Source organism: Tupaia chinensis, unplaced genomic scaffold, assembly GCF_000334495.1.
Source record: "Tupaia chinensis unplaced genomic scaffold, TupChi_1.0 Scaffold000350_1, whole genome shotgun sequence".
Taxonomy (NCBI): domain Eukaryota; kingdom Metazoa; phylum Chordata; class Mammalia; order Scandentia; family Tupaiidae; genus Tupaia; species Tupaia belangeri.
The window spans coordinates 8,948,588-8,960,251 of record NW_006159844.1 but is presented as its reverse complement, the minus strand read 5'-3'; the positions used below and the strand labels follow the sequence as shown (position 1 = coordinate 8,960,251).

At 38.0% G+C, this 11,664-nt stretch overlaps 1 protein-coding gene and 2 pseudogenes across 1 annotated transcript in view; all 3 read left to right on the top strand.

Moving 5' to 3' along the window:
* The window catches only part of NUBPL (NUBP iron-sulfur cluster assembly factor, mitochondrial), a 223,074-nt gene that overhangs the window by 193,884 nt on the left and 17,526 nt on the right, over positions 1-11,664 (top strand). Inside the window, exon 9 of the mRNA XM_006152388.3 lies at positions 10,541-10,661. Coding sequence (XP_006152450.1) covers positions 10,541-10,661 — 121 coding nt within the window. The remainder of the gene's footprint in view (positions 1-10,540; positions 10,662-11,664) is intronic.
* LOC106735261 (39S ribosomal protein L42, mitochondrial pseudogene) lies at positions 3,961-4,515 on the top strand (annotated as a pseudogene).
* LOC102468049 (eukaryotic translation initiation factor 3 subunit M-like) lies at positions 5,071-6,677 on the top strand (annotated as a pseudogene).

Genomic DNA, 11,664 nt, shown 5'->3' with positions numbered 1-11,664 from the left:
TAGTTCACAGGAGCCATGTGGAACCTCCTTCTGAAGGCCTGGTTTCTTCTGCCGCTAGCTTGTTTGCTAGAGGCTCAATTATCAGTAGAATGTCTTCATTTCTCGTGTGCCCTGCAATAGTTCACAGGAGCCATGTGGAACCTCCTTCTCAGATTAATTTTTCTTTAAAAGTTTTGTAGAATTCAGGAGTGAAACCATCAAAACCTGGATTTTTCTTTTTAGAGAGTTTCGTTATAAAACTGGTTCAGTTTTATTGCTTGTTATTGGTTTATTTAGGCTTTCTGTATCTTCCTGATTCCATCTTGGTAGCTTATTTGTGCCCAGGAATTTGTCCATCTCATCCAGGTTTTCTTGCTTGTTGACATATAGCTACTCATAATATTCTTTAATTTTGTATTTCTGTTACATCTGTTGTAATATTGCTTGTTTCATTGTGAATTTTATTTATCTGGTTTCTTTCTCTCTTTTTTTTTTTTCTTTAGAGATTTTCACTATAGGGCACGTGCACTCACCAGACAGACAGACAGAGACATAGAGACAGAAAGTGAGAAATCACCCCCCCAGGGGGGGTGGTCACACCGCAGTCCCTTCTCCTCCATTCTCCTCTCGGGATCTTGGGCATGCACGCACACGCGCCCGGCGTGAGTTCTAAGCCACCGGGTCTGGGACATGAACTGCGGTCAACTACGTGGGAGTCCAGCGACATAGCCATTACGCTAACTGCTGGTTCCCTCTTTCTCTCTTCTTAATTAGTCTAGCTATCAATTTTGTTTATCTTCGCAAAGAACCAGCTTTTGGTTTCCTTTATTTTCTGTATATTTTGTTTACTCTCTATTTAACTTATTTCTTTTTGAATCTTTATTATTTCTTTTCTGGAATTTTTGTTTGTTTTTGTTGTTGTTTTTTCTGTTCCCAGAGGTGTGTTGTCAGGTTGTCAACTTTTCATATTTTTCTTATGTGCAGTAATTGATATGAACTTCCCTTTTATGACTGCTTTCTCTGATCCCATAGATTGTAGAAACTCATGCACTCATTGTTGGTTTCAATGAATTTTTTGATTTCAATCTTTTAATTTCTTCAGAGGTTGTGAAGTCATTCAGGAGTAGGGTATTTAGTTTCCATAAGTATGTGTATTTTTGAGGGATTTTCCAGAAATTAATTTCAAGTTTAATTTTGTCATGATCAGAGAAGATGCTGGGTATAGTTTCTGTGCCTTTGAATTTGTTAAGGCTTGTTTTGTGCCCCATCATGTGATCAGTTTTTGAAAAGGTTCCATGCAAGAGTGAAGAAATATGTATTTTGTGGTTATTGAGTGGAAAGTTCTATTGAGTCTGTCATGTCCATTTTATTTATGGTACCTCTTTGCTTATTTTTTGTCTAGATGATCTGTCCAAAGGAGAAAGTGATGTGTCGAGATCCTCAATGATCACTGTGTTACAGTCAATCTCTCCCTTTAAATGTAGCAGTCTTTCTTTTATGTATTTCGGTGCTCCTGCATTGTTTGCATAGGTATTTGTGTTACATCTTCTTGGTGAATTAGCCTTTAGTACTATACAATATTTTTTTTGTCTCTTCTTACAGTTTTTTGTCTAAAAATTGAGATGTGGGTTAGCCCCATGGACATACCTGGAGTGTTTTTCAAGTTGCTGGGTCCAGGATTCAAATCATGCAGTCAGTCATGTGGGATCCAGCCACCTTAACCTTCACACCACCTGTAGACTCACTATTGGCAAACTTAAACCATGAGTCAAGTAAGAAAGAAAAGGATAAAAAAAATCTAGCTCCCAATGTAAACAGGTGATGGTTGAATAATCTAGCACAATGAGATTTCACTACACGTTCACCATACTTCCTAAAACTACAAAAGGTTGATGAAGCCAAGTGTCTAGGCTGTGGAACATGTGTATAAGTCCACAGATGAATAGTTCTCATAAGGTACTTACTGGTGAGAATAGGTTGTTAGAATAATATTAGGAAACTTTGAATTTATTAACTGAAATTAAGTATACATCATTTAATACTGAGCAGAATAAGAGACATATATAAAAACATTGTAGAGTGTTATTTGCAGTAGCCAAACCTGAAACAACCCAAATGACCCAACAGGAAAGTGTATAATAATGGTATAGTCATTATGAAATCTTAAGATTCAGTGAAAATGAATTCCAAATACATGGTTTAGCTTGGTAAATCACAGGGACATAAAAGAATATGTGCATCATTCTGTTCATTTCAAGTTCAGAACTATATATAATTATTTTATGATGTTAGAAATAAGGTTACTGTATACATTTAGGAAGGTATTCGAAGGGTATACAAGATTTCTACAATGTTGATAAAGTTTTATTTCTTAATATGGTAACATGAGCATACTTATTACTTTACAGTAAATCAATTAAACCATATACTTTGCTTTGTGTACCTTTGTGTCAGTGTTCCTGATATACTTTGATGGAAAAGTTTAAATATAACTTGTAAACTTTAAAAAGGTGTTGTTGTATGCTATTTTACTTTTAATAAGCCTTTGATATCCAGTGGGTATTTCATACTTAAAATACATCTCAATTCAGACTAGCCACATTTCAAGTGTTTAGTAATCACATATGACTAAGGGGTAAGATTTTTATTTCAGGTCATTTGATGGAGTGTTAGTTAGGAAGATAGGGGATTTTTCCCAAGACACTCATCTTCATTTTGCCACCTCTTTGTTTATAGAATATTTTATACTTAAAATACATGGTTGTTTTTGTACACAGGTTCACAAGTCACCTAATATACTGTTGTTTTAGTTATTTGTTCTTATTACTTTATTAGCATTCTTTTTTAAAAGCAAACTTTTTATTGAGGTATGACATCCTTAAAAGGGTACAAATTATAAATGTATACCTCAATAAATTTTTACTAAATAAACATACCCATTGTTTATAGTTTTAAAAAAATAGAATAATAGAGAGCCCTGGAATAAATCCACACATTTACAGTTAACTGATTTTCTACAGAAATGCCAAGAATATACAATGGGGAAATGACAGTCTTCTCAATGAATGACATTGGGATGACTGAGTATCTACATGCCAAAGAATAAAATTAGGCCCTTATCTGATACCGTGAACAAAAGTCAACTCAAAATGGGTTAAAGACTTAAATATTGGGGGACCAGTAGTTAGCGTAATGGCTATGTTGCTGGACTCCCATGTGGTCGACCGCGGTTCGAGTCCCAGACCTGGTGTCTTAAAACTCATGCTGGGCATGTGTGCGTACGTGTCCAGGATCCTCTGAGGAGAATGGAGGAGAAGGAATTTTGGCATGGCCATCCCCCTTGGGGGGTGATTTCTCGCTTTCTTTCTCTCTGTCTCTCTGTCTGGTGAACGCACACGCCCTATTGCAAACACCTCTCCAAAAAAAAAAAGACTTAAATATTGGTTATTGGAAAAGTCATGACACATTTTTGCATGGAAAACATAGAAAAAATATTTCATTACTTTTCCATCAACCCAATATAAGACCCAAAACTGAAAATACTGGAAGTAAATATAAGGGGAAAGCTATATGACACTACCTAGACAATGATTTTTTTTAGAATATGAACTGAAAAGCATTGGCAATATAGGCAAAAATGGGCAAGCGGGATTTCATCAAACTAAAAAGCATCTGCGCAGCCCAGGAAACAATCAGCAGAACAAAGAGACAACCTATGGAATGGGTGGAAATATTTGCAATCATACATCTGATAAGATGTTAATATCCTAAATATGTAAGGAACTCAAACAATTTATTAGCAAAAAAAATATGGCAAGGGATGTGAATATATTGTTCTCAAAAGAGGGCATACAAATGACCAATGTATATGAAAAAGTGCTCAACCTCACTAATCATCAGCAAAATGCAAACTAATAGCACAATGATTTATCACCTCATGTCTGTTAGAATGATGAATATCAAAAAGATGAAAGAGATTGGGACAAGATGGCGGGCTCGCCGTGACGACCTGTCAAGGATTGAAAAGCAGTTTGTCTAAAAGCAGATTTTAAAAGCAACTTCTCTTCAGAACAACCTTTTTTTGTGCCACCTAAGAAGCCTCTTGATTCAACATGGCAGTAGCAGCGATAAAATGTGTAATATCAAAGACAACCATCTTGAAACATTTCCTTCCAAGTCAAAATGGAGCTTTATATTGTGTTTGTCATAAATCTACGTATTCTTCTCTTCCAGATGACTATAATTGCAAAGTGGAGCTTGCTTTGACATCTGATAGCAGGACAATAGTGTGCTACCACCCATCTGTGGATATTCCATATGAACACACAAAACCTATCCCTAGACCAGATCCTGTGCATAATGATGAAGAAACACATGATCAAGTGTTGAAGTTCAGGTTAGAAAAGTGAACAACTTGAACAAGGACCCATGATAGAACAACTTAACAAAATGTTCTTCACTACCAAGCACCATTGGTATCCTCATGGACAGTATCACAGACATCGTAAGAAACTGGGTCCTCCAAAAGACAGATAACATGGAGGTTCTCAGAGGACTCAGAAACATGCCTCGTTTGTCCTTTAAGAAAATCCCATGTGGTGTATTCACTAATAGATTATGTAATAAAATAATAATAAAATTTCTTTCCATATATTAAAAAAAAGATAAAAGAAATGTTGGAGAGGATGTAGAAAAAAGGGAATCTTTGTGCATTGTAGGTGGAAAAGTAAATTAGTACATCCATTATGGAAACAATATCCTCAAATAATTAAAAGTAACTACAGTATGATCCACCTAGTGTGGATTGCGGGATCCAAAGGAACCAAAGGAACCAAAATCAATATATTGAAGAGATATCTCCATTTCCCAATTGTAGCATTATTGACAATAGCTGAAATACAGAATCAACCTAAGTGTCCATCAGTGAGTAAATAGATAAAATGTATTATATATACACAATGAAATAGTATTCCATCTTTTTTTAAAAAAGAGGGAAAGTCCATCATTTGCAACAACATGGGTGAGCCTGGAGGACATTATGTTAAGTTAAATAAGTCAAGCACAAAAAGACAAATACCTCATGATCTCACTTATATGTAGAATTCAAAGAAGTTGAACTCATAAAAGTAGAGAGTAGACTTTTTTCGGTTGGTGTGGTTTCCGAGTGCGGCGTTGGCGCTCCTGGGCCTGCAGCATGAGCATCCCGGTCTTCATCGACATCAGCAAGGAAGACCAGGCAGCTGGCCTACCTGAAATCCAAAGGAGTGGAGATCTCAGAGGAGAACTCAGAGGGAGGATTGCATGTTGACCTGGCTCAGATTATTGAGGCCTGTGACATGTGTCTGAAGGAGGATGACAAAGATGTGGAGAGCATGATGAACAGTGTGGTGTTCCTCCTCCTGATCCTGGAGCCGGACAAGCAGGAAGCACTGATCAAAAGCCTGTGTGAGGGACCAGTAGTTAGTGTAATGGCTATGTCGCCGGACTCCCACGTAGTCGACCACGGTTCGAGTCCTGGACCCGGTGGCTTAAAACTCACGCCAGGCGCGTGTGCACGTGTGCCCAGGATCCTGAGAGGAGAATGGAGGAGAAGGGATTGCGACGTGGCCATCCCCCCTGGGGGGTGATTTCTCGCTTCCTGTCTGTCTGTCTGTCTGGCGGGCACATGTGCCCTATGACAAAAACCTCCCCCCCCAAAAAAAAAAATTTTTTTTTGAGAAGCTGGTCAAGTTTTGGGAAGGATCATGCCCGTCCCTGAGAGGCTGCAGCTGCTGAGCAACCTTTTCCACAGTATTGACAAGAACATGCCCATGAGGTGCACGGTGTACTGCAGCTTCATCAAGGTGGCTGCTGCATGCGGGGCCATCCAGTACATACCGGCTGAGCTGGAATGGGTAAGAAAGTGGATTTCCGATTGGAACCTGAACACTGAGAAAAAGCATACCCTGCTGAGGCTGCTTTACGAGGCCCTTGTAGACTTTAAGAAAAGTGACGCTACCTCAAAAGTCATGGTGGAGTTGCTTGGAAGTAACACAGAGGACAATGTTTCAAAGGCACGGGTGGATGCCCACAGGTGCATCGAGCAAGCATTGAAAGATCCAAATGCATTTCTTTTTGATCATCTTACTTTAAAGCCAGACAAGTTTTTGGAAGGCAAGCTCATTCATGATCTCCTAGCCATTTTTGTGAGTGCTAAATTGGCAACACATGTCAAGTTTTATCAGAATAATAAAGACTTCATTGATTTACTTGGTCTGCTGCATAAACAGAATATGGCCATAATGAGACTGCCTACTTTTATAGGAATGGCCATGGAAAATAAAGAAATTTCTTTTGATACGATGCAGCAAGAACTTCAGATTGGAGCTGATGATGGTGAGGCATTTGTTATTGATACAGTAAGAACTAAAACAGTCTACTGCAAAATTGATCAGACCCAGTGAAAATTCGTTGTCAGTCATAGCGCACACCGGACATTTGGGAAGCAGCAGTGGCAGCAACTGTATGACACACTCAACGCCTGAAAGCAGAACTTGAACAAAGTGAACACCTTCTGAGTCTGTCTGATACCTGAGTTGTTAGGTGTTTAATTTCGTTCACTTGGGGGGTGGGACCCTAAATCATAGTAAAATGTTATGAAAGAAAGAAAGAAAGAAAGAAAGAAAGAAAGAAAGAAAGAAAGAAAGAAAGAAAGAAAGAAAGAAAGAAAGAAAGAAAGAGAAAGAAAGAAGAATGGGGTATGGAGATAATGGTCAAAAGATAAAACTTCAAAAGAAAGAAAAAGAAATATAACATCTCCCCCACCCCAGGAACACATTCCTTGTGCTACCTTTAATCCCTGCCTGCAAAGCAGAACCCAAATTGTGACACAATAGCTAACCTTTACCTGTTTGTGAACTTCCCATAAACGGAATGTTAAAGTATACAGTTTTGTATATCTGGCTTACCTTGCTTAAAATGATGTTTTTGAGGGGCTAGCCAGTGGCGTGGTGATTAAGGTGGCTGGATCCCACATGACTAACTGCACTGTTCAAGCCCTGGACCTAGCAGCTTGGAAAACATGCCAGGTGCATGTGGATACATTCCCAAAATCCCAGGAGGAAAATAGAGAAGGGATTGTGGCGTGGCCAAACCCTCTGGAGGGTGATTTCTCATTCTCTCTCCTGCTTTGGTGAGTGCACATGCTATTGCACATTTTAAGAAAAAATTATGTTTGTGAATATACTCACACTGTTGATTGTAGTTATAATTTTTCATTCTCATTTCTGTGTATCATTCCATTATGTGAATATACTACAATATGTTTTTGCTTTTGATGGACATTTGGATAGTTTCCCTTTTCTTTTCTTTTTTTTTTTTTTTTGGAGAAGTTTTCACTACAGGGCGCGTACGCTCTCCAGACAGAGAGAGACATAGAGACAGAAAGCGAGAAATCACCCCCCAGGGGGGATGGTCATGCCGCAATCCCTTGTCCTCCATTCTCCTCTCTCGGGATCTTGGGCACACACGCACACGCGCCCGGCATGAGTTTTAAGCCACCGGGTCCAGGACGTGAACCGCAGTCGACTATGTGGGAGTCCAGCAACATAGCCATTACACTAACTGCTGGTTCCCCGATAGTTTCCCATTTTTGAATATTCTAAGTGTTGTTATGAACATATTCGTACACCTCATTTAGTAGACATTGTGTTTATATTTCTGTTGGTACATAACTGACAGTGGAATTGTTGTGCCATGGTCTAACCATGGATCAGTTTAAGTAGGTAGTCCTATAATTTTTTTTAAATTTTGCCAGAGGGTGCATGTACTCACCAGATATATATGGTGAGAGAGAGAAAGAGAGAGTGAGAAAGCACCCTCCCCCAATGGGCAAATGGTCATGTTGCAATTCCTTCTCTTCCATTTCTCTCTCTTTTGGGATTTTAGGTATGCGTGCACATGGGTCTGGCATGTTTTACAAGCCACCAGGTCTTGGACTTGAACCATGAAATCAGCCTTGTGGGATCCAGCTTCCTTAACCATCATGTCATAGGCTAACCCAGTGCCAACATTTTAAAATTTGGTTGTACCATTTACACTTAACCATTCTCCCTTTGGAATTTTGGGTACACACGCACATGTGCCTGGCATGAGTTTGAAGCCACCCGATCCAGTACTTGAACCATGGTCAGCCATGTGGGAGTCCAGTGACATAATCATTATGCCATCTGCTTAGAAGTACTTTTTACACTATTTGTTTAATCCATTTCTTCAATTAGAGCACAACTCCAAGGGGCTAAGGGCTGTTTTGCTCACTACTGGATACTGCCCCTTGTGTTTAATGCAATTACTGACACATTTATTATGTCATTAATTTTATTTATTATTAAATTGCTTATTAAATACTGAGTTTTGTTACAGTTTTCTATTTTATGTCAGTAACATTTATGTAGTCTATAGAGAACATGAGAATATTTACACAGTCTATAGAGAACAATTCAATAATAAGGAAATCACACAAAGTGCAAATACACCCTTACTTTGTGCTGCTATGTCTGGGAGAGACTAAAAGAATCCAGAGTGGTACAGCTTTTCCTCTTCTCTCTGCACTGAAATTTGCTCTCACCTAGATTTTCATTTTCTTTAAATGTTTTCCCCCTTTCTATTCCTTGAATGATATTGTTATATTTAAGTTGGAAGCCCTGTAGTCAGGGTATATATCACACTTAACATAAATGGCAGTAAAACTGCCCAAGCAATGAGTGTATTATATAGACAATGTGAATGAACAGATAAGCCGTGTGATATTAAGCTGTGCTTTCTTCTTGCTTTCTGGTGATGATACTGAATTACCAAAACGTAGTATGATTTATTTTTTGAGATACTTTGCATCAATAAAAGGGCATATACTAGATGCTTGGAAAATGCCTTTCAACAAATTTATATCCTTCAGTATTTTTCTTCAATTGCATGTTTGTGGACAACTTTAGGTTTTCTTTTTTGTTTCTCATTTCAGAGAGAATAAAAGATTTTATCATTTTCTTGTCTATATGTTTCATCATAGACTATCAAAGCTGTTCTTCATTTAAAATGCAAACATTCTAATAATCTCCTATAATGACAATCTTATGGTAGAATTGATAGGATGATACAGACGTTGTTATCTCTAAGTCTCTGATAGTCATTTTCTGCACTTTTATTCTAAAAGAAAGCCGCTGCTTCTCATCAGTAAGAAAGTGGGATTAAAAGGAACATAAATACTGATTATATTTGTAGAGCCTGTTTATTTGCTCAACAATATTGTGGAGTAATGTTTATTAAGTATCTGTTTTGTACCAGAAGCTGGAAGAACTCAGAAAGACATGGGCATTTTCTGTGAAACTTTTAAAGTATTTTTAAACAAAAACATTCTGTTAACAGCTGAGTTTCACTCTTTTGCTAGCATTTTTTCCCTCACATATAGAATGGGGATGATAAAAACTCATTTTATAAAGTTTTTGAGGGCTAGTAGACGGTGTGGCACTTAAGGCACTGGACCCCCTCCCCCCCCACATGACCAACTATGGTTTGAGTCCTGGACCTGGCGATTTGAAAATCACACCAGGCATGTGTGTGAGTACTCAAAATCCCAAGAGAATGGAGGAAAAGGGATTGTGGTGTGGCCATCCCCCCTGGGTGGGAGGTGATTTCTCACTTTCCCCTCTCAATGTCTTTCTCTGTCGAGTGCTTTAACCTATTGCAGAAATAAAAAAATAGTGATAATAATTTGTGAACAAATATTAATCAGATAATATGTTTAAGCACTTATTCTAGTTCCTGGCAATAAGAAGTAGTCAGAATATGTAGCTATTATTTATGAGTCTTTGTTCACAGTTAACCTCTTAACTATTTAGTTTTCTCTGTTTTTTCCCCCTCTTATTTTTGTCCTTGATTTTAGAAGAGCTAAATTTCTAAAATACAAGTCTAATTATATACTATATCTCTTTCATTATATCTTCTCAACTTTAAAAACTTTTAGTGGCTTCCTTTTACCTGAAAAAGAAAGGCTCAAAATACATGGCCGGATTTAGCACCTTATCATCGGACCCTAACCTTCCTTACCAAACCATCTTCTGCCTTGACCACCCATGGAGTTGCAGGCTAAATAGGCCACTCATACTTATGTTGGGTCATTGGAACAGTATGCACATTTTTCTATGCAAAAATGAGTCATGACTTTCTCAACAACCCAATATTGCTTCCCTGGCTTGTGCTTTCTTCTGTCTAGACTTCCTGCTGTATCCTCTCCCCTCTTGTCACCCCCAACCTGAATAAACAGTTGTTGATGGGCAATTTAAGGATTCCTCTTACTCTCCCCCGACAAATTTTTGGTTCTTGTTTACTCATCTCTCTGTAGCATGTGTCATATTAATTACATACGTATGGCCCTCTCACTAGCATGTGAGTTTCTTGAGCACTGAGATTGTAGTTATTCATCCCTGTATCACTAGACCTTAGTAGATACTCAGTAAAAACTTGTTGAAGTATGTATTAAGATCTAGTTTAATTTTATTTTTATTTTGATATGTTTTCATTATTCTAGGTTCTTGGTCTTATCCAAAACATGAGTGTTTTCCAGTGTCCCAAATGTAAACACAAAACTCATATTTTTGGTGCTGATGGTGCAAGAAAACTAGCACGGACCCTTGATCTTGATGTTCTAGGTAAGCCCTTAGTTTTTTTGTTTGTTTGTTTTGTTTGTTTGTTTGTTTGTTTTTTTAGGGGAAGTGGTAGAAGAGAAAGTGGGGATAAAGTTTGGAAAGTGAAGAATGAGGAAGAGTGTCTCAGAAAATGATGAATTGCTTCTGGCTTTTTGTTTTAATTTAAGTTAAGATAGTGTAGTTCTGCATGCTGACCTTTCTGTGGCTTTTCAGAATATTTAATTAGTGGAAGGTTTTCTGAATAGATTTATTCTGCCAACGTGATAATTTCTACTATAGATAAAAACTGCCTGTAACTTAAATTTGAGAAGGGTTTAGGGGGTTAGGTAGTATGATTTGAAGCCATATTTTAATTCATAGTCATCAGTTTGTTTGCTAAGCTAGGCATATTTCTCTGTATAAACAGGTATATGTGAAAATACCTGTTCAGTATGTTGTAACAACCTCTGAAAGTGTCAGTTATTAGTGAAGATGGAAAAATGCCCTCCTCATAAAAACAGTGAAAATAGTTATGGACACTGGAGACAGCGTGGAAGGACAGTGGGAGAAGGGAAGAATATAGAGAAGGAAATTGGGGAGAAGAAATAGAGGCAAGACCTTTGTGAGACACAGAAGTGATTTATTATCTATTGATGATAATATGTATAGTCTCTCAACTGGACTGGTGATGTATTTCAGGTTGGGGAAATTCTCTTTGTAAGCCAAATGATGTATAGCGATCAAATGTTATTAAAAAGTAAGAATAATAATTTAAAAAATAAAATAAAAATGTCCTCCTGATCAGTTCTGTATTTGTCAGTCTATCTGCTTTAAAATGACAATTGTTGAGCCAGCACATGGCATAGTGGTTAAGGCGCTGGACTCCCACATGGTCAACCGCAGTTCAAGTCCTGGACCCAGCGGCTTAAACCTTATGCCTGGCACATGTCCTTGCCCAATATCCTGAGAAGAGAATGGAGGAGAAGGGAGTGTGGTGTGGCTATCTCCCTGGGGGCGGGGGGGGGAT